This window comes from Pipra filicauda, unplaced genomic scaffold (assembly GCF_003945595.2).
Source record: "Pipra filicauda isolate LSUMZ 115617 unplaced genomic scaffold, ASM394559v2 scaffold33_size4404698_pilon, whole genome shotgun sequence".
NCBI lineage: Eukaryota > Metazoa > Chordata > Aves > Passeriformes > Pipridae > Pipra > Pipra filicauda.
Genome location: NW_024104465.1, coordinates 1,616,857 through 1,640,299, shown reverse-complemented (window position 1 = coordinate 1,640,299; position 23,443 = coordinate 1,616,857). Strand labels below are relative to the sequence as shown.

The following is a 23,443-nucleotide window of genomic DNA, read 5'->3' as shown; positions in this document are numbered from 1 at the left end:
AAGCTGCCTGGAATGTGACAGAGCAGTAAGCACAGGATTCTCAACAACCAGACTCCCAAACAGAGAATACATCTTCCACAATGAAGCAACTCTAAAAATACTAAGCTCTTGAGCATTAATTGGCAGCCGTTACACTCTTTAAAATGCAGTTTTTCACATGGTGAAACAATCAAAATATGCTCAACATTTTTCCTGTTATATGGGCAAGAAAATTAAAAGAAAACAGCTGTGTTAGTAGCATTCCTTGAGTAACTGTATTATGCAGCTGCATAACATATCTGAACTCTCATCCACCATCCCAGCTAAAAGTTAGTGCTTAGGAATTAACCAGTTGCTTTACATCATGACTTTCAAATTCTGCAGGTTTATAACTTCCAGCTCCCACAGATATTCATGTTAAAAACTATATGCCAGACATTACAATTCTGTATATTAAGAATGAAGGTACATTTGCTTAATTAAAAAAAGAAGTTGCACGTCACTCTGTTCTAGTCTCTTTTTGCAAGTGCAAATTTCAGAACATTTAGGAACACTCATCACAACATTGTGGAAAGGGCATGGATGGGATCTGTGCCATTTACAAAGAAGAGCAGCTGCAAAACAAAAGGGAGCTCAGGAAGAGAACATATTTGCTCTGCATGCAGCTGACAGAAATAAAGAAAATTTACAGATAGAAACATATTTGTCAGGGTAAAAATCCTCTAGGACAAGAATGTTTTTACTGAATCTTGAAATGGTATAACCTTCTAAATAAAAAGGTTTATAAAAGGCTGGAAGAAAACACATTACTCTGAGGATATGATGTGCATTTAAGCTTGTTTTCTGCTATGAAAAAGCCACTGTTGTTCTATCCTGCTGCTCTCCATGTGCTCACACGTTGTGCTGAGCAAACAAGGCTTTTCAAAGGGCTCCTTCCTCCCGGGAGCCAGAGCCAGATCAGCTCCTCGATCTGCCATGTCACAGCCATGCAAACAGAGGCAATGGAAGTACCAACAGGAAATCAAAATGTTGGAGGGCTACAAAACCCACCAAGCCCACCCTGTTCCTGTGGGGAGGGTGGGCTGAGCACAAGCTCCTCGTGTACAACAATCCCCGTCAGCCTGTGACCCAATCAGATTTTGTATTTAATCTAAGCTAATTTTGTGGGCATGGGGCAGAGGGGGAGGGAAACAACCTTGTGCTGCAACTGTCACCTAAACCAAGGTACCACAAAAAGGCACAGAACAGTGATTTTCTGTTTTGCTGCTGAATCTGCCAACGTGATAGTTCAAATGGACTATTAACTGTCAGCATTTCTACCCTGTTGAAAGGGTGGGGAAATTAGATTAAGCTTTTAGACACTTATAGTACAAGTACGTGTTATCAAGCCAAATAGGTCAAGATGTGACTCAGCTTGAAGGAAAAGAAAAAAACTACGTAAAATACACACTTTCAGACATTAGTCATCTCCAGTCCTTGCTGAACAAAGGAATTTAAGACAGCCATTCTTTTTCTGACTTACCCATAAACTATTTCTGGTCTAGGTTGGAAGGCACTGCCTCCTCTGCAGCCAATTAGTAAACACTTTCTCAAAGCTGTAACACTATACTCTTGGCAAAGAAAACTATTTAGCAGAGCTTTGGAAAAATTACAAACCAGCAGCTCTCTTCTTAATGCTCCACAATAGCAACTGTTCTTGACTTTTAAAATCAAAGCATTTTTCTAGCCTATCTTTTCAGTTGAAGCAAAATTAATGCTGTATGTTTATTAAACAGCTTCTTCCCATTTACTGAAAACTGTGCCATCCTGTTTAGCATTAAAACTCCTACAATAAAATATGAAAAATTAGAAAATATCATAATTAGAAATGCTCATCCAGACCTATTTTGATTTTCTATATAAAAACCACTTTATAATTATACAATTCATATTCTGTTTTCCCCCTCCCAACTTGTAGTGCAACGAAACTTGAATAATCACCTCTACAATTCACTTTGTCTTTGTTTCTCAACATGTATATCCTATTTACTGCATCTCATTCAAATCCCTTTATATATATAATTATTCCAACCTAGGATTTTCTTTGATGATTGCTGTTGCTGCATTTGAGTTTCTCAAACATCAAACTCCACAACAATCTGTAATTAAATCACTGCATTTTGCAAACAGAATAGAAGCCTAGACACATGAATACTGAAAACACATTCTAATTTTTAATATTCAAATACTGGTCTCCAAGCCCTGGCTTTTCAGGGACACTGGATTTTGCAATTCTTCTGAAGTACAGCTGCTTTCTAATTACAGTTGGGAGTGTGAGCACGATCACAAGCTCATTAGCCAAAGAAGTCAAAAAATAATGAACTTAAAAATAAGAACACGTTATTTGTGGAGTACTTTTTGAGGGATTAAAAACTAGAAGCGGCTGGCAGTTAACATTCCATGGAAATAATGTGTGTGGGGTGCTGAACATCTGCACAAGTCCTGGGCAGAGTGGGGACAAAAAGCTCCAGAGAAGGAACCGACCGAGGGCACTGGGAAGCAGCCGGACAACAGCCCCTGGTGCGGGCTCAGCCCTGCACAAGGGTGGGTCGCACAGGTTCTTCCTGTGCTTCCACTGTCCACACGCTCTGACAACTCCACAAAGAAGGACAAACCTCTGGAACAATGTGCACTGAAAGAAGCCCACCCAAAGCTGAACACTCGACCATGGCTGTATCACGAAGGGGATACTGTAATTACAAAATCATTTTCAATTTTGCTACATTATTACTAATGGAATTAAGATTGTTATTGTACTACAAGTGAGTATTTCTAGTCCTTAACAGTGGCCTTTCATTCAATATCCAACTCAAAGGACTGAATAAATCAGTAAGCTGTTGCAATTAAAGTTATTTAATGCCAGCTTGTTTTTTGGTCAAGGAATATGAAGCGACATTCAGAACACACACCAGTTCATCAACTCTAAGAGAATATCCTACAACCACAATGAGGAAAACAATGTGCTAAATGTTTCATCAACAATATCAAATATAAAACCATACAAAAAATTACTTGAAAAATAATACGACTTTTATTGATATTTCTTTCAAGTCAGTAATTATAAATGTGATTTGTCAGTATCAGTAAACTAAAGAAAAAACCACCACAAACAACTAACTCAGTTATATGAGTATGGAACACTCAAAAAAGATAACATTCATCATTAGTATGAAGTCACACAGTTGGCACAACAGCAGCTTAACAAGTAAAAGGCATCCAACTGTATGAGTAAGCCTGGCTGTAACATAAACCTGAGATAAGTCTTAGTAATTAAGAGAAAAATTTTCATTGTGCCTCAAACATACAGTTGTCAAATTCTAATCCCACGCCTAAACACAGCCAGAAGTGTTACTAATATAAGTAAAATTGTGAAAGCATACTGGGTCAAATATGTTTAGTGTTAGATCATCCTCCTCCTTTATCTCCCTGAGAGGTATGACATAAGAAACTCGATAAGTAAACTACAAAGCACTTTTGTTTCCATATTCTGTGAGAAGTTTCCAAAAATATAAAGGAAGTAGTGTCAACAAGCATCAAAAGATTATTTAAAGTTAAGAAAGCTGCAAGATATGTGATGGAGTGATGGAAGAAAGGAGGGGCACTGGGAGAAAACCTCGCTGAAACCTGGCTTGCCAGTTCATCAGCAAAGGTATTAACCATTCTTCTGTAAAAGAAAAGGAAGAAGAGAAAGGGAAGACATCTCCTGACTTCAGCACTCCTGCAGAGCTATTAGAGAGACACCATTTCTTTAATTTTAGGTCCTCATTTGCCAGTTATTTAAATGGCCTCCCTACTTTCCTGTGTCTCAGTGATGGTGGGTCAGGTCCCAGTCACAGACACCAGCCCTGTTCCCTGTCCTGCTCTTTTGCCCCAGGAGAGCAGCAGCACAGCACAGCACTGCACACTGGGCTGCAGAGAGGAAAAGGAGCTGGATCCAGCACAGCACTGCACACTGGGCTGCAGAGAGGAAAAGGAGCTGGATCCAGCACAGCACTGCACACTGGGCTGCAGAGAGGAAAAGGAGCTGGATCCAGCCATGTCTCCACGCCAGGAAAAGGAGCCAGACCAGGCAGGCTCACACCATCCAGCCAGCCCAGATGTGGTTGCTCCCAGGTGAACGCTCCACACCAGCACACCCCAGTACGTCTGATTCTTCTGGTTTGTTGAAAACCAGATGCTCCTACATCTACTGCCCTGTTTGCTAATACATGAGAAAACCTCTACCTTTGAACTTGTTCTGGGAGCAAGAACCAACTTGTGAAAATTCAGCTCAAGCAGTCCTTCGCACAAAGCAAAGGCCAAAACAGCCAGAAGAATTCAGCTGCACTGACCTGACAGGGATCACTGATACCAAAAGGTTCTCATGTCAGATACCCCCTCAGTTCTTTTATCAGAATTAGTAAATAACTCTTATCAAATCCCATTAGTCACTGACACACCATTCAAGCATAACACGACACTATTAATAACATCCATCAGAACCCAATTTCCACTCTGCCCCTTCTGCAGAGCAGCCAAGTTCTGCACAGAATATTGCTCTCCAGCACATCTCATGTTGCAACGTCCAAAATACAGCAGGGATGACACACAAGATCCTATCACCCTGCCCAGTGCTGTGTAACTATCCAGATTCCCTTCAGCTACCCCTGTAACAAGCCTCTAGTCTAAACCTCACTAAAGACGTGCCTTGAAATTCTACCCTTTTTAAAGTTTTATTGCAAAAAAATATAAATAATCGGAACGTTCTACCGGTTGTTACCTTCAAAAGAGATGCCGATGTCCCAGTTTTGGAGAGTTTTGTTACTGCAGACACTGAGGAGCCGTTTTCTGGTTTGGCTTTTTCAGTTGTTTGAGTTTTATTTACTCCAGGCACTTTGGGCACTGAGCCAACACTCCTGCTTGCTTTCTTCATTCTGGGCTGTCTGTTTATGATGCATTTACAAACAAATCTACAAGCAGAAAGAAAGACATTTTAAATACAAAATACAGATGAAAAGCCACGTCTTTTTTTTTTTTTTTGCTCTATAATGCTCTATTTAAGACCAGAAGTCCAGAAGAGCAGCAAAGACTACAAATTAGAGCCAAACAGAATGCATGACTGACCAATGGTTTTGGCCTTTTTTTAAAAGGAATTTTTACCAAAGACTAAGCACTTCCTACAGCTCCACTCCAAATTACAATTATTTTTTTTTATTTCTCCTTCCACAGATGGCATTGAACCGAGGATATTTTATAAGTGACCCATGTTGTCGAGTTCACTCGTTAGCCAGAGAAAGAGGCTTATTAGGGAGCAATGTTGTGTGTTTCTGACTGCAGGAAGGAAAACACCGTGGGAGGATTCAGGCCTGACTACTAACAACACTGGATCTGAGAAAAGATTACCACCAGCTCGGTAACTACAGTACTGAGAGAGTAACAGCAGCCTCAGAGGCTATAAAAATATAAAAGAGTTTTCCATAAAAATAAAAAAAAAAGTTGAAAAATTCAGATTCCCTAAAACAATTTATTATGAAAAATCACATTAATAAACACAAGGAATGTTACAAAACTTAATAGGAGTCATGTGATTACAAGCAGAAGTAGCCCCACTGGGTTCCACAGCCTGCAGGCAGGACACTCCTGCAGCTTTGCCTTCCTTTCATGTTTTATCCAATGGCAGGAAACTGTCAATACTGTCATTCCACCCAGGAGCACACAGGGGAAAGTCCAGAAAACAAAGCTGACCTTACCCAAACCAGGAGTAGCTGCAGCAGACCCAAACACTGCAGTTTTCACAACTACTGCTAATTCTGGAAGACGACCTAAGAAAGAGCAGACTAGCAGAACAGCCAGAATTTGAAGCACTGACAACCAGCAAGACCAGACACTTCAGGATCTTCTTCCCTCTTGCAAGAGAGTAAACTGGCAGCTGTTTGCTTCATCTCCCCTGAGTCAGAAGACATAGGATGGAAGATTAAGAGGATGAAACTTCCCCTCTCCTTTCAGTCTTACAGATTCCAGGTGGAAATAAGTGATCAGGTTTATCTGAGCCCAGTATCCTGCAGCTGATTAGAAACATGAAACACATCTAGTTGTTTCCATCTCTTAAAAACTGAAGCATTTCAAAGGCACGAAAAGCAGACTGATGACTGCATGCATGAGACATCCAACACAGCACCACAGTGATCAGAAGAACTAATTCAGCCCACCAAATGAGCACATACCCTTGCACACACTCCTCCCTCCCCATCACCTCAGCTGCATACATTTCAATTCTGACTCTGACAAAAGTCGGGAAAACTCCAGGAGTTTTGCCTCCTCAGATCCCTAAGTACTGTTAAGAGAAGCAACAGGAAGCTTCATTTTAAGACACTGAAAATATTTGTTTATAGCTTCCAGCTTCCCTCTAGCTCTGAAAGCCTGTGTGAACAGATACAGAAAACTCCATTTGCTGTTGCAGTTTCATCATCAGAATGTCAAAAATGCACCGGTCCTGCCATATGGCTACTGGTAATCAGAATGCCTTCACAGAAGATTAAATAACTGAGAGATAATTTGAAATGAGACACTCCTAAGAAAACCAAAACCCAAACCAGAAAAGCCCCATGAAGGCAATATGTTTGCTGTACACACATCACATTAAGTGGTACAACTGCCTACTAGATTCCAGAAGCAGATGTTCACGTTTACAGGTAGGACTAAGTTGCTACACTTACATTTCTTGCCCTTTTCATGTTTACGAGTCAAACACTTAGTTGTGCTTTTGATCTTATTCAATTGAAAACTAAAACTGAGAAGACCAAAGAGGATAAAGTTTAGTAAAACTGGCCTCATTACTATTGAATGGTAATGAATGTCCTGAATGTTCTACAGACACAGAGTTGCCCACAGCGTGCTTGAGAAATATTCAAATGCATTTGCAGTTCAGTTTGTTGCAATGCTGAGTGCATTGAAAAAATTACCCCAAAGAAAAACTACACACTCTGAATAAATCCAGTAAATCAGACCCATAGCTTTTTGACAGCTCTCAGAGTGAGAAGACCAGTGCTCCAAGGAAGGTCAGGGGACTGGCAGTGATATGAGACGTTTGGGCAGAGCCTGGCAATGTGCACAGAGCAGTAGCTCCAGCTGGCACGGAGACACCCAGCAATGGCCACTCGCAATACCCATTTATCAAACCTAGAGAGCACGTCCATCAAGCCTGACACTCCCTCAAACATGCCAGACACAGCACAGATGATCTCTGCACGCACAGTAAACACATTTGGGATCTGCTGGTTACAGCCAGTAAGACAGTAACAGAACCCACGGGACGTCCAGCCCAAAAGAAACGCGGGCTAACGTTGGCTTTTACAGTGCAAACCATTTATACTCTCATCAAAGCATCACAGGGGGCAGCGGTGACAAGGCTGTGGGAACTCAAATGTTTCTCATCCATAACATTCGTTTCTTGAAAATGCTTTTTCAGAAGTGTTCCTGAAAACATGCCACAGTGTTCTCTTCAACAGCCACTGCAGAGCACAGTGATGTAAACAAGTGAAACTCAGTAATGTAAGCCAAGGATAATCCTCGTGTTTCATCACAGCATTACTGTAAAATATCCATACATATGACACTGAAAAACATTGGGTTTGATTGACTGAAACTCAAAGGCAGAAACACCTTTCTAGAAATTTCAAAGATACATAGAGGACAAGCAGGGTTAGCTACCACTGTTCCTGTTTTAATTCCAGAGAAAATAAGCTTTAGTAGCTACTTTCCTACTGAAACAAGATGTGTAATTATAGTTTAAAATACTCAGAAAAATATACAAATGGGTCACACAACTTAAAATAATGAAAAGACATTAATTACCATTACAGGTTTTAAAAGCAGCTGTTCACTAAGACTCCTAAAATGAATTTATGACCTCTCTGTGACAACTTCTGCCCTCCTGCCTTCTCCAAGAAGGAAAAAAGAGGATGGGGTTTCAGCACTGAAAAGAGAAAACATCAATATTGTTGGACTGGAAGTGGAAAAATCCCTACTTCACCCAGTTCCTCAAAAGGCAGGTGTGGCAGATAAAGTCTACCTTTGTGCTTCTGAAGAAACATCACGGTCCTTAGGAAGACCCAGTATTAGGAATCAACAATAATCTTGTCTCTGCCTAACAATAAATTCTAAAACAAGAAATAAAATGCTCTCTAGCCAAAGGAAGTTTTCTGAAGAATAACACGCAGCACTAACAATTCAAATGAGAACTAAAACATTATTTCACTATTGTTTTAAAAAGAAAATACTGGATATAAAACTGTAGTTTATGTTTTGCCCTAGGGAGAAAGAAGGAATTACTGAAGACTTCCTTTCCCTTTACACACACTTCCTCTCACCTCAAAAAAAAAAGGAAAATAAATCCAAAACAAAACAAAAATTTAAAAAAAAATCAGAAGAAAAAGAGCAAAGTAAAAGAAGTACAAGAAGAAAAAGAAGTAAAAGAAGCTTAACTAAAAGGTCTCAGTGTCAGAGTTGTAACTCCATGAGACAGCCAAGAGTAATTTTTGGAGGTCTCTCATATCACACTGCTAAACAAAATACTCATCTATCAACAGCCACAAGACATTACTGGGAAACATTTGATTAATGCCAGCACAACAGCATCAATTACAAAATTAATCAGAATGGAAAAAAGCCAAAACAATCCCCAAATATCAGATAGAAAGACTGCATTCCTAAGCTAAAATGTAACTAGTCCCTCTAACCTGTATCCTTTCCCAGCCGTCTCTCTTTCCACAGCACACATAGTCCAGGAGAACCTCGCTCAGGAGGGTGCTCTCCCTGCTCTGGGCAGGATGTGAAACCAGCCCTGCACTTTATACCAGCTGCAAAAACAACTGCATAAATAATAATTTGAAAGTGTTTTGCCCAATAGCACAGCTCTGCTTGTGACTGTAAACTGATATGATACATCCACCCAGCCAACATGCAACGCTTTCAGCGTTACTCTTTCCAACCCTGGGCACTGGAGCAGGGCAGGGAGGGGATGATTTCTTACTGTGATTATTTTAATCTCATCCATTATTTAAGATACTTGTTTATGCTAATATTGCTGTCACAAAAGTAAGGCTCAATTACAAGGGTACAAAAAATAGTTTCCCATGCCCTGGAAGGCAAGAGAAGGTTAAACACCAAAAGCATTTCTTGCTGTTGGTTGAAAATACAAGATATCAAGAGGCATTAGGCAGTTTTACCTATCAAAAATCGTGAATGATTAAGAAAATTATAAATAATTTTAGAATTATCTTCTAAGAGACTCAGAAAAATAGAAACAAGTGATCCCTTAAATTTGAGGATACTGAGCACTTCTGAAAAATCAAATACCCGAATTACAGAAGAAAATAGAAATATTCACATCTAACACTTTCACTCTCTATTTGTACAAATTCTTTGGCTTTGATATATCCAGGCTGACAACTTTGCCCAAATAATTAGGGAATGACGTTTTTAGGTCACTTATACAGTCCCGAAAGGCAGAAAAGTAAAGAAAAGATTACAAAATACAGTCTCTTCAACCCCCTGTAAAACACAGATTCAGAACTTCCCCGAGTCTCTGCTGGCAAGACAGAATGGTCACCAAAAATTTAATATCTGTGATAAAACTTTCAGCCTGCAAGCTGCACAAACACTCTACTATGATATCTCTTGCTCAATAATTCCAAAAACATAACATACTAACCACTGGATTCCAGAAGCCCAGAGCAAACAATGCATTTCTTTTAGAGCTTAAGATCAAGACATCAGTTTGATAGACTTGAAAGGGTGTTGATGGTAGTGGGTAATTTAAGATACCAAGGACAACAGGAAAGTGCATGGAATCACAGAAGACCCTCATGAGACTGACTGGACAATATAAACAGCAAATAAAACTAAATATAGGCAAACAGAGCAATCTATCTGCTGGGGAAAACCAACCTCAGCTCAAACATAAACATGCTCTCAACATTCTCAATATTGCTCAGCAATACTTCAGTGTTTTGATTCACAGCTTCATTAAACTATCAGTACAGGAATTATTAAAGAAACGAACTGACAATGAACCATAAAACAGAAATATCACACTCACAAATCAATTTTTTGCCCATCTACCCACACTTTAATTGGTACGTGCAGTTCTGGTCTCTTGACCTCAAAAAAAGAAGTTTTCTTATAGATCTGAAAATGATCTTATTATTGCCCCTTGCTGGACCAAAGGTATATAATGGCTCCCATGGGACTTCTCCCAGGGAATATGACAGAACCTTATCACATCTGCAATGGCACCGAGGAGGCAGACTGGGAGTGGCTGTTAATCATCTCTTCCCATACTAAAGCTAAGGACCAACAAATGAACTTAGAGCCAGGTTCAAAGTAAAAAAAAAGTGAGCTGTATTTTTAATGCAGACTGAAAAAATGCTGTGGCTGCATGAAGTGCGAAGGGAGGGAGAGACTGGACATGAACAAGGTAGAGAAATTCCCTAATGGATGCTAAATAGCTGAGCACAAAGGGCTCAGAAACCCCCCTGAGCCAAAACTAATTGCACAGTGGGAAAGAAGTCAGGGTGGGAGGGAAGGCTTTGGTTTAGGGTTTTTTCCTAAGGCATCTGCCCACAGCTGCAGCCAGACCCAGAGCACCAGGTGGGATGGATCCCTGTGCCAGCGTGGGCAGCGTCTGCTACAAAACATACACACACACCTGTACACACCACTGTGTATTGCAGCACAGTTTAGGTGCAGCAGCACAGGGGGGCTGCACTTCTGGAACAACGGCTGCAGGTTGTTATTTAGAGAGGAAAGACCTTCCTTTTACTTTCTGCCTTAAAAATTCAAAAGAGCTTGTACAGTTTCCCATTACGAGTTGTGGAATTACACAAATAGGAATTCTGCACTGAAGTTACATTATCTATCCTCTGTTTTCAAGCCACATTTGCTACTGCTACTTCTCTTTTAAACAGAAGGAAGGAGAGACCAGAGCTTTGAAAAGAATTGGCTGTTATACACCTAAATTTCTCTGCTCCTTCTTTGGAGAAAACTTCAGAGCTGCAACTGCTGCGAGCGATGTGTGACCGTTGCAATACTTAACATTCCAGACAAGTGACAGGAACATTTACAGAAGAACCCCTAAATTCACAAACTGTGCTCTGAAAGCCTTTTCATAACAAAAATTAAATTATGTAGTCTTGTTTTCAAGCTCCTACTTCAAACAACTGCTATTTCAAACCACTGCCAAGGAAAGAAAAAACAACTGTTCATCAACTAGCACAGGGAAACTGTTGCACAAGGAAGGGGAGCACTGTCCATAACTAGGTCTCAGCACAAGCTCCTGCAATGACTGCACCTTCAGAAGACTGGTTTTTTTAATTACAGTTTTGAAAAATGGAGGAATAGACCAGGTGAATCTATACCTTCCTGGTATCCATCATAAAGGTGATTAAAAATTATTCTACATAGGCTCAGTACCTGTAGAATGCCCATTAACTAGGGTTGCTCACACTACAGACCAGAATACCATCCACATCACTATTAAATAGGTTTGTTTCATTGGTGTTGATAACACAGGTAATTTGGTTACACTGTCATTTTTCACTCCTTTCATTTAATTTCACATTTGCATCCAAATTTTAAACCATGCACTAACAGATGAGGCAATATATACCTATTTCCTGGAGAGCAATTGCACCTCTATGCCACATTTTACACGCTCAAACAAACGTAGCAGAAATGTCAACCTTGTCTGTAAAACCCTTAGGTTAACATTCCATTAAAACAGAACCAACTCTTACACTGACACTGTAGCTTTTCTGGGGAAAAAAGACATCTTAACACACTAAACTTCCCAGCCAAAGGACTGGCCAGCTTTAACTACAAAATCCAGTAGTCTAAAAGGCAATACTTGGTCAGTTAAACACATTCACTGGAAGTGCTGTTAACTGTAATTCCCAAGCATGTTCCAAGCAAGTGTCGTTACAAAAATCAATAGCTCTCCAATTACAAAGGTGTATTTAGTGTCCTCTAACCCTAAGTATATACTGTATTCCTCAACCAAAGTCCACTGCACACATGGCATTTCTCCTTGCACCGGCAGGGAAGTACCTTCAAAACCAGCCACGTCAATTTTAAGACCAGGGAACTTGGTAGAAGAGCACAAGCAAAGGCGTAGGACTAACACAGCAGCTTCCTTCCATCCCAAACTGACTTGCTCAGCACACAACACTTCATTGCAATGCACTCCCTGGAGCACAGCTGTTCCCAAAAGTGCTGCCTAGAGCAGGTGACCAGTGGTGACCTTTTCCCTTTGGTCCACTGAAAATGTGGTCAGCTGAACTCTGATATCAACAACTGCAGCAAAGGCTTCCGCTGCAACAAGTTCCCAGGGAGAAGAAAGGCAGGCAGCAGCCTGGCTCCCATCATGGAGAGGGGGACACAGAAAGGACGTGCAGTGTGGCATTTCTGGAGCCAGACCAGTGGCTCCCAGCACATGGGTATGACAGGTAAAACCTGTAAGATCAGTGAATAACTTCGACGAGGTCTCATGTTCATCCAAAACACTCCATCAGATCTTCAGCTCATGCAAAATCCAAACACCCCAAATCCTGATACCTGATAGGATGGTTACAGTGACAAATCTTACCAGCAGCTGACCAACATACTGTCAACTTGAGGACTTTCTACTGCCTGGATTTCTGGAGCTGGGAGGTGACTGGGTGCTCACTATGTCCACTCCACCACCAACCTGGTCTGGCAACATTCTTGAAGGCATTGCAACAAAAAGAACAGAGAACAGGAGAAGCATAAAGAGATGCATCCCCTGAGGACCTTCCCAGGCCTCAGGTGCTTACGGCTCCGGGATTCCCAGCCCCAGAAGGACGGACCATCCTGGTCCCAGCTGCACCAAGAGAACAGCCTGAATGGGAATGGCCCCTCCACAAGTCAGTCTTGCTAAGGCTGGGGAAGGGAAGTGCCTGCTGGGGATTGCTTAAGCTAGTCATGAAAATAATTTAATTGTACCCTGCCACCAAAAGAGGCAGTCCCACCCCTTCCTCGGTCCTCTCCCTTCTTCCCGTTGTAGAGATCACAGCTCGTTTCTGATGAGTTGGTCTTTCAGTCAGATCAGCACTGATCTGACTCACCTTGTAATTGCTAGATACTATGCAAAGGAAGCAGCGGGACTGGGAACTGGGAACAAGAAGGAAGTCTCATCCTTTCAGAGACAGCGAAGCCCCAAATTTTAATTCGGTTTCAGGCTATTGGACACTCAGCAACAGCCCTGCTTTAAATGAACCTCTTACCCACCCAACCACTACCCCTTCCCGAGCCACACTATTCCCTGGCATGAGGCAACAGGTGAACTGTGTTATTTTTAAGCAATCAAAACATGATACCACAGGGTGCTGAGGGGTTTTGAAGACTGGCTATCTATGGGTTTGAATTCCATGCTCTGACCCACCTTTCCTCACCTCCAAGGCCTGTCAACAGCACACTCATTACTTAGTTTAAAATCCTTCAGCCTTGGCAGACAGAGAAGAGGCAGAGCCACATGCAAATCGTTCCTAAATACCCTGGTATCACTAAGGGAGGAGCTTTAACCTGCCTCAGCGTGGAAACCCAAGGACATACATTTGAGTCATACAGGGGAAAAGTCCTTGGGACAGGATGGAGAGGTTCCCACCTGGTGACAATTTTTTTTTTTCTCCCCCAGGAAAAAGGGTAAGGCACTGTCTGTCTTCCACATTTTTATTCTGAGCCTTCCAGAAAAGGGTGAATAACTAACTAGTTCATGGAGCTGCTCTTTCCCTGGACAGTTTGGTTGTTGGAGCAATGCAGGACTCTACATGGGATGGGGTCTGGGAAAGCACTAAAGCCCAGTACAGCATCCCTAACTGATGTGGCTGCTGATGTGCTGATATCCCCACGGAATGCCAAGTGTCTAACTAACTCTTTAGCACCTTCCATTGTGAAACATTCTTAAAGTATTTCTTTGAGAAGCTCCTACATCTCCAGGTTTCCTGGCAAGCCTTTGATGTTTGGTCAAAGACCTTGGAATAGTTTTCCCTCCAGTAAAAGGTAGTCTTTCCTATTAAAAAAGTCTACACTAAAGTACTTTTTTTCCTTCAAGTATCCTTTACTTACAACACTAATGTCCATAACTTAGAGACTTACTGGAATTTTCTTCTCTAGATAGATACTACTTATTTATTTTTTCACAGGTATATAATTAGCAAGATTTACAGTGCTGGTTACTTTTTAGGGAGAAGCAAATTGAAACAGTCAAGACTGTTGTTTACAAAGACAGAAAGATATTTCACTGCATAATAGATGCTACTTTAAATGCACACCCATTAGCAAATCTCAGTGTCATTTACCTTGCTAAATAAAAGAAACTTTAAGCTCAGTACTACTTGGTAACTCAGTAAAAAATCATACAAAATTTAAAAAAAAACCCTATGGCCAAAGAGAGAAAGTCAAACTCTAACAGATCATTGTTATAAACCTGTCCATGTCAGTTAATACAAGGACAGCCAACATTTTAGTGATGAACAGTGAACCCTCACACAGCAAGGGAACTCTGCAGCCAAAGTTCCAAGAAGCCTCCATCTGCCAAAACCACTGTGTGCTTTTAATTAAGAACATATACAGAAATGTCTTAAGAAGAACTCAGAAAGTTTCAAGGAGTGGCAAGAACACCAGCCTCTTGGTCATGCTTTCCACCCACCTCCCCAAAAGCATATCCCACAGGAAATCATTACTCACTGCATGTACCTGTGTGGAACATGTATCCTACATCAGCCAAATCACCAAAGTCAGGGAAATCTTTTAGCATCAGAAAAATACAAATACTTTCAGGCTGATGTCATCAAACACATCACTCCAGTACTTCAATACTACCTTAGTTTTTTTTTTATACTATTGAAATACTAAATGTTAAGTGCTCAGTACAAATTTGTTACCTACTCTGTTGAAATTTTGCTTTAGTGGTTGGACAATCCTTTAATATGCAACAAATTGCTAGTTCTAAATTTTTTTGTCTTTTCGTACTGAAACCCTGCAGATTGAACCCCTTCAAAAAGTCTCCTTTCACCTAACTTCAAAATTTCTTCTTGTATCCTTCTTTTCTGCAATTTGGGAAGCTACTAATTCTGCCACTGATTTGCAACAAAGCGTCAGTTCCTTGCAAAACTGAAGTATTCGAAGATATTCATGTACAAGGATGAAGATAAAAAGCTGTAGTGCCTTCACAGTAAAGTCCTCTTTCCCAAAGCAAATCATGCATGTATGTGTGAAAACTCTACTGATGAATTATTTACATGCTAAAAGAGAGTATCCTATGATTACTTGCAGGCTGCACTACTGCTGAGTGCTCCAAATGGTGGCTTCTCTGATCATTTCAGTTGGAATCAGCTCAAAAGAAACAAGTAATATGTTCCTTGTGACTAGTCACGTAAGGCGACCATTAAGTACATAAAACAGCTTCTAACACCCGCTCCTTCTCCCTTTTTCAGTGTAAAGACTAAAAATAAGACTAAATGGAGTGATTTTTTACAACAGGAAGTACAAGCATAATGTTTCTTGTGCTGCTTTTCCCACTGAGCAACAGTGATTCAGCCCCATTAACAGCGTTAGACACTTCTAGAACTGGATCCTAGTTGGAGAGACAGGCTCCTACGTCACAAGGTCAAGGCAAGAAAAAAAGAACTTCTGAATTTCGTCAGTGAAAGATCTCTTATGGGGGTTCCCTCACATGCCTCCAGCTTCTGAGACTTTATTTTCCATACTAACAGTAAAGCAAAAATGGCACAAGTTTGTTTGAACTTAAGATGTTATTTGTAAGTATATATTTATTCAAACCTAAAATGTCCACTGTACATCACCTCAGCTGTTCTGTACAATGAAATCTTTGCAGCACAAAAATATCTATTCCAACACGTGCTGAGACAGAAACTTCTGTAACTCCCTGGCTGCCTCCTGCACTAGTAACTAACACAGGTCAGAGACTGTTCTCCAGCCCAGAGACAAACCTGCACTGCTTGGGTTGTACTGTACAGCCAAAATTGCTTTCCCCTCTCCCCCACCCAAAGAGGGTTTGCCATGTCCCATGTCTTCTGGAGAAGACCTGGCATTTGCCACCTTTAAATGATGCCCAGGTATGGCTCAGGAAAATACCAGGTGGCCTAAGTAGTGCCCATGATGAAAACGATGTGACTGATCACGTGCCAGACCTCACAGCCTAACACCCAGGTATTCCTTGATTTGCTGCTATGGACAAGCTCTCCACTAAGGCAAACCCTAACTCAAGCCTTTCCTCAAGCCCAATGCAGAAAACACCTTTGGCAGATGCCTGGGAGGCCACAGAGATCACACTGCTCTAGGAGAGTCCTGCAGAGCTGGTAAGCTGCAAAACACGACAGAAAGTACAGTCCATGACAACTGGAAATCCCTGCACAGAGGTTTTCCCACTGTGATGTTCCACCGTCGTCAGATTTTAATACAACAGTCCCTCATACAACCAAAGAGAGAAGACAGATCTTTACCAAAGATCACACTGAAATGCACGTCAACAAACAGCCCTTCAAATTGAGTGGATGAAGTAACCGGGAAAATGTGGACTGAAGTTTTTAACTAGATGTCCCTGTATTTGACAGAAATGGAAAAATAAGTTAAAAAGATTTGAGACATTTTGTTCCCAATTACGTACTGTACTAAATAAAGAAATTATGCTGTCTTCAGCAACACAAAAACATCTGAAAAATCGAGTTTTCTTTTCTTACTTCACATAGTTTACCAGCCTAGAACCTGATTTTTCCATTAACTGAAAACGAAGTGGCAGTGTTACAAGAAATATGAGACTACACCCATCTCAACTGCTCAGTTTTAATCTCAGGCTGTTTACAATGACCCTCTCTTTTCATTTTTGTTAGCAACTACCTAACAACAATCAACTTGGCTGTAGAGGGAGAAGCAACTATAATTCTGAGCTACTGCAGCACTATACTGTGACCCACAGTGTTAAAAGCAGACACGGGCTTTAGTTTGCCTATCTTTCAGCAACCAAAGTCCATACCATTAATAAAGCAGGAAGCAGCTCCAGAAGGTTTCTGTTTGCTTTTGGGGAGCAGAGCTTGCACAGACTATGCCCTTCGACAAAACCTATGGCTCTTCAGAGCACTTTTCACCCAGTGGAACCACTTACATGACACGTTTTCTGCCCCAAGAGAACTGTGTTCCAGATCCTAGCACAGACACTTTCTGCAAGCACAGACAGTGAGGTGCTGCTGTGGAGAGAAGGATGCAGTTTGCTGAGCATCAGCACTGCATCGGTTTTGCCTCTGAGGACACAGAACCTCTCAGAACAGGCTGGTGAGTGATTTTGGCACAGCTATAGGAACCCGCCTCCCTCCATCCCTGGTAACACCAGGTCATGAAAGCCTTACAAGATGGAATACTGCGAGGCACAGAAAGGGAGGCAGCAGGCACGAAACTCAGCTTGTAGGATCTTCCAGCTACAAAAACGCAGAGAAAAAACGGCGCTCCAGACAAGCATGAGACCAGAACCCACACAGAGGTGCTCCCAACCGCACCAAAACCCCGCTACAAAGGCGCTGAACGCGGGCGCTGCGCCCTTCCCCTCAGGGAGCTCCCGCACGCACCCACCGCCCCTCTCACAGACACAGCAAAGCGAAGGGTTTCACGGCGGGATGCAAACGCGGGCCAACCTGCGCCTCCCCGCTAGCCGGGGCCGGCGGAGCGGCCGCACCGAGCTCGCCCGCGGGGACGCGGCCGCAAGATGGGTGACAGCGAGGGCGCGCAGGGCGGGCGGGGGATGCCGCGAGCGGCCCCTGAGGCGCGGGGGGCCCCCGAGGCGGGAGCGGGGCGGTGTCACCGCCGCAGGGTGACAGCGCGGCCCCTCGGGGAGGATGGGGGGGATGGGGCGACGATGAGGAGGAGCCGGGGCCCGGGGGCTCCCGGCGGCCGTGAGGGGCGCTGCGGCCAGACCGCGGCACACAGGCCCTGACGGAGACCGCGCGGGTGACCCCCCGATGGGCAGGGGTCGGGCTGTGCCCGCCGGCGCTCGGCGCTTACCGGGGCAGCCGCCGCCTCCTTCCCGCTGCTCCGGGCCCCGCTCCGGGGGCTCCGCGCGGGCCGGGCCGGCGGGCGGGGGAGGGGGGGGCGCGGAGGGGCGCGCGCGCGGCTGGGACCCCTCCGCCCGCCTCCGCCTCCGCCCCGCCCCCTGCCCGCACCGCGCACGCGCCGGCACCGCCCCGCGCGGCACCGCTGGCCGTGAGGGGAAAGGGGAGGGGGGCGCGGCCACGGGCGGCGCGTGCGCGGGGCGGCCCCTCCCTCAGGGCGGGGCTGGGCGAGGGCGCTCCGCACCTGAACCGCGGAATAGCAAAATTAGAGAATCGATCAGGTTGGAAATGACCTCTGAGATCATCGGGTCCGACCAGTGGCCCGACATCGCCGTGTCAACCAGTCTATGGCACTGAGTGTGTCTAATCTTTCCTTAAACGCCTCCAGGGACGGTGACTCCACCACCTCCCCGGGCAGCCCGTTCAATGTCTGATGGCCCTTTCTGTGAAGAAATTCCTCCTGATGTCCAAACTAAACCTCCCCTACCGCAGCTTAAGACCTCTCGTCCTGGTGTTACCCGGGAGCAGAGCCCGACCCCCCCCGGGTTTCCCCCTCCTGTCAGGGAGTAGCAGAGCCAGAAGGTCCCCCCTGAGCCTCCTCCTCTCCGGGCTGAGCCCCCCCAGCTCCCTCAGCCGCTCCTGCTGCTCCAGACCCTTCCCCAGCTCCCTTGATTTCTGAGGGCGAGGGGACGGCGGCGGCCCCGGCCCGGGGCCCGCGCCTCACGCTGGTAAAAAAAATCCTTTTGTTTTGTTGTGGTTGGCTGGTGGGTTTGGGGATTCTTTTTGTGGAACAAACACACATATTTTAAGCTCCGGCACTGAGCGCACACAGGGCAGGCAGCGCAGTTGGGAGCGAGGGGGCTGTGGGACTCCTAAACCTGTGCCTCGCTGTCCAGGTCCGTAATTGCAGCTTTTCATCCAAGCAAGAAGTAAATGTTTAAATGTGCGCCACGGTTTAAGTGAGGTAGAGTTAATATTCATCACTTTGTTCAGCACAGATGCAAAACATAGCCCCGTACTAGCCCCTGGGAAGAAAAGCAGAACATTGTGGTGGAGAATTGTTTTGTCTTAGGTTACAAGAACTGCGTGTGCACACAAGCTTTCAAAGCCTGAGCTCCTGTGGAACACACTAAGCTGAGCTTTGTAGCTCATCGGTGTGCAGGATGTTTGACTTGTCATGAATAACCAGCGACTGCAGCTAATAAACCCAAATTGCAGCGTGGGCGCTGTGGTGGGGGGTACAGCAGAGTTTGTATTGACAGGCATTGGCTGGGAAGTGCTATGAACACAGTAATGAGGAAAATGTGCTGATTTGACATATTCTTGTGAAAGTTTCCCCTCTGTTTAGCTCAGACTGTGGGTTAAAGCCTCTCTCCCAACAGCAGTTCAGCTGTTTTAGCGAAAGAAACATTTCGGTGTAAGATTGTGTTGCAGCCTCTCCCTTGAGGTATGTTCCTTCCTAGAATTCATAGGAATAGAATTCACAGGAATATGGAATTCACAGTCTGCAGATTGGTGAGGGCAAGTAAGATTTACAGTCCCCTCGTTATCTTTGGTCAAGTTTAATTATTAATGTAGTAAATCAAAGTAAATTACATCTATATTTAATCAGAATTCCTTTTAAAACTGAGAGGATGTATGCTGCCAGATGTTACAACATCATAGTTTGATTTACACTGTGGGAAAATTTTCCTGTTTGTGTGTCTTACAAAGGCAGTCATTTTATTGAGATGTCCTTCCCCATCCATTTCTATCAACTCTGCCTGTTCTTACCTGGTGGGGATTCCTCTGGAAGGCTTCTGCATGGATACAGGGCACTTGTTTGACAGTAAAATGCTCCTTTATACATAATTAATATTTCCGATGTTTATTTTCTTACATTACTACCAATGTCATTCCACTACATTTTCTGATCCATGATACCTTCAGCAAAATGTTGTTCTGTGTTTCTACCTTTGGACCACTTTTCAAGATATTTATCAGTTAAAAAATGGCATTTCACTGGCACTACTTCTGTATTAGGGATGTGAAAAACGTCTGCACTTGTTTTGTACAATATATTTCTCACGGTAGCCCACAAAGGGCTCAGCTTTCTGTTTTCCAGCAGGAAGCAGTTGTTCAGCTCAGTGAATTAATGAACAAGCTGCTAACTGACAGTGCATATGCCTCAGATCCTAGTTCTGGAACTTAAAAGGTCACTGAAAAAAATGCGTAAAATTGCAGCATTCTGTGCTGTAATGTGTGCAAGAGTGATTCAGCTGTCTGCTAGGAAAACTTTCTCATTGTGGTTATGTTCTGGATTAGATTGCCCCGGAGGATTACAGAATCTCCATAACTGGAGGCTGCTAACAAAGAGCAGACAAATGTCTCTGGAGTTGGGCAGGTACCGCTGATGCTGATCCTGCTTCGCACTGACAGCTGCATCCTGCAGGGCCTCAGGGCAGCCTGTCCAGGCCTCAGGGCTGCCTGGAAAAGGGAAAGACACCTGCTCAGGTGGAGCAATTTGCACAGAACATCCGTATTATACACTCGTGTTCTTTCTCATCCTGCTCCAGCCTTAGGTTTTGTTCGCTCTGTCTCATTCCAGGGCCGGAGCATCCCGCAGGAGTGTCCTGGGTGATTTGGTCAAGCCTGCACACCACAGTTCACCTCAAGCCCATGGCAGTGTAGCTTGCCCTGGGTCTTCAAGAAGGGAAAAGCAGCCAGAAGAAGTGGCTGAGAAGAACCAGGCTGGCAGTCAGAGGGGAGCCAGACATGGTAGGAACGTGGTTGTATGAGCAGAGCGCCTGGCACAGGACATGGTCCCCTCCAGGCTCACCCAGGGGCTGTTCCACGTGGATGCACTACAGGGGTACACTTTCTGATGGAGGGAGAACCATTTGGCAGAAGAATTCCACATTGAAGCTATTGGAAAACTATTTTCTATTATACAGATACACCACTGGTAGGAAGTATTAATAACAGTGACTGGGTTTCTAACTCCTGCAAAAGGATTCACACAGATCTGGACATGGACTGGGTTGCTCAGCTACTTCTCTACCTTACGTGTAAACTATTTCCACACATTATAGTTGTTTTAGCTTAATTCAGCAATAACCCTGTACCACCCTCTAGATTTTAAGTGATACAGCTTCTACCTTGTAAAACAAGAAACAGCTTTCACTTGGACACAGCAGTGTTAGATTCCCTACCTCTCCAGCAAACTCAGCTGAATGCAATTCACACATTCAATGTAATGCAGGCCCACTTTTATTTAAATAAGACCAAAAGAACCTGACAAACATAGATACAGGAGATTTTATTTAACATTGTGTACAAAGAAAGGCTACAAATGCCTTAAGACTTTTTTTCCCCCAAATACAGTTTTTGGATCCCTTTTTCATACCGCTTTTCTCAGAAAGTAAAAAAAAAATTTCCAGAAAGACAATTTTCCCCCACTTTTTTCCCTTTCCTTTTTCTCTTCTCTTTGGGCCTAAACTGAGAGATGTTTAGCAGTACAGTTTCAACACCTTTCAGTATTAAACTATTTGGATTAGGTTTTCTTTCCCAAAACAGAGCACTATAAGATACTGAAGCACTAGCAACAGCAGTATAAAATGTCAAAAACTGACTCCCTAACATGGTAGTGTTTAAAACAATGCCAACAGTATTAGCTCTGATGAAACCCAAAATTATCCAAACAATAACAAGTTGTCTTCTACACTTGATAATTTAGCACTAATTATATAATTTAATTGTATTTATATTTAAATAAATAGTCTTAACTCCTTTCCTTGGAATTCTTCACGGATTATAAACACTTATAATACTAGAGATAAGAACAAACTACACAACTTACATAGGCAAGAGAAGGCTGAGTTTTATTTTTTCTGCTGGACAGACACAGAAAGGACAATGCTTCAGTGTCCTGCTGTGAGATCATTTTTTAATTCACTGTTTCATTGTGATCCTTCTCCAATTTATCCAACACAATGATTCATTACCCTCTTTTTGCTACCTTGGTAATCACTTTCAGTCCTGATATCCCAACTCTTGAAACATCAGTCCCTGCATAGCTAAGTTTTATCCAGGATTCTGCAAGTTTTGTATGTGATTGTGAAACCCAAGACAAGATTTCTCTGAGGCTCTGAGCAGTAAGGGAGGGAGTAGAAGAGGCTGCTGTGGAGAAATGACCTTTTGCTCTGGCAGCTTTTACATTACCACCTACTCTATATGAAATAGGTGTTAGTTATGGATCAGCTTTCAGCTATTTGCATAATCCCAAACTGGCAAAATTCTCCCGAAATGGGACTAAAATGGAGGAAGTTTGAGCTACTCTAGATGGGCATTTGATCAGTCATTTAGGTGCAGTAAGAAGGAACTCTCAAATCTGCCTTCTGGGCCTTATCCAACTGCCCCAGGGGAGGTGGGAGCATCCAAGCAGCAGCAAGGCCAACTGCTCTCTGCTGGGCTCCACCCGCTGTGACCCTCCCTGGGGGTCATCTCCAGGAAGCTGCTGTATCCTCCTTCCAGGCAGGAAGCTGTTTTGTACACAAGCCTGCCCTTTTGTACATCCACAGGGATATAAAACGCCGCGTGGCACAAATCATTCTGCACATTAGAGAAACTGTTCATCTGTAGAATGTCTCAGGTTCTCAGAACGTGCTACCACTGGGGAAAAGGCTGCAGCAGTTACACAAGCAAAAGCTCTAGTGGAAAATACAATTTTCTCTATCCTGATGAACCATTTTTGACGTGAGGATTTGAACACGACTGCGATTAAGACAAAGCAGTAGCACAAACACTCCTGCTAGGCCTGGGGACTCTGTAATCATATTAATTCCCAAATATGCTCGAACAGCTGTAAATAATAGAATCTTACTTAGCTCACAACACTGGCCTACGTGAGCCCAGAGCATTAGCAGTACCTGGTCCATTCTGCACAAGACTGGAAATACTTTAATTATCTCCAGTGCTCTGCTCTGTAGCTCTGCTACAAACTGAATCTCCCCATGTGGTAGTTGCTACAGTGCAGAATGATGTGAAGTGGTTCTTTTGGAAAAGGAAGGATCTGTTTTACTGTAAGGTGAAACATGGCAGCAGCAAATAAATTATGTGAAAAGCTGTTGCATGGTTCACCTGCATGATTTTCAGAGGTCTCCAGCAATGTCACTATAAGGTAGTAACACAAAGAGAATCAACACTGGAGGGAAACTAAGTCATTTTATAATTTTTTAATTCTTGGCAAGAGCAGTTATGAATTTGCTTGACCTGAAAGGCTGCATTCTAATGATATGGTCATGGAAGGAGAAGAATTGAGACAACACATA

The 23,443-nt window shown here is 43.2% G+C and overlaps 1 protein-coding gene across 3 annotated transcripts in view; it reads right to left on the bottom strand.

The window, feature by feature from the left end:
- Window positions 1–18,148, bottom strand: part of SPECC1L (sperm antigen with calponin homology and coiled-coil domains 1 like) — a 69,489-nt gene extending 51,341 nt beyond the window's left edge. For all 3 annotated transcript variants that reach the window (XM_039384121.1, XM_039384120.1, XM_027714202.2), the window contains exons 1-2: window positions 18,088–18,148; window positions 4,778–4,967 (exon numbers count right to left, since the gene is read on the bottom strand). In XM_039384121.1, the coding sequence (XP_039240055.1) occupies window positions 4,778–4,930 (153 nt within the window). In that variant the 5' untranslated portion in view covers window positions 4,931–4,967; window positions 18,088–18,148. The remainder of the gene's footprint in view (window positions 1–4,777; window positions 4,968–18,087) is intronic.
- Window positions 18,149–23,443: the final 5,295 nt, after the last annotated feature.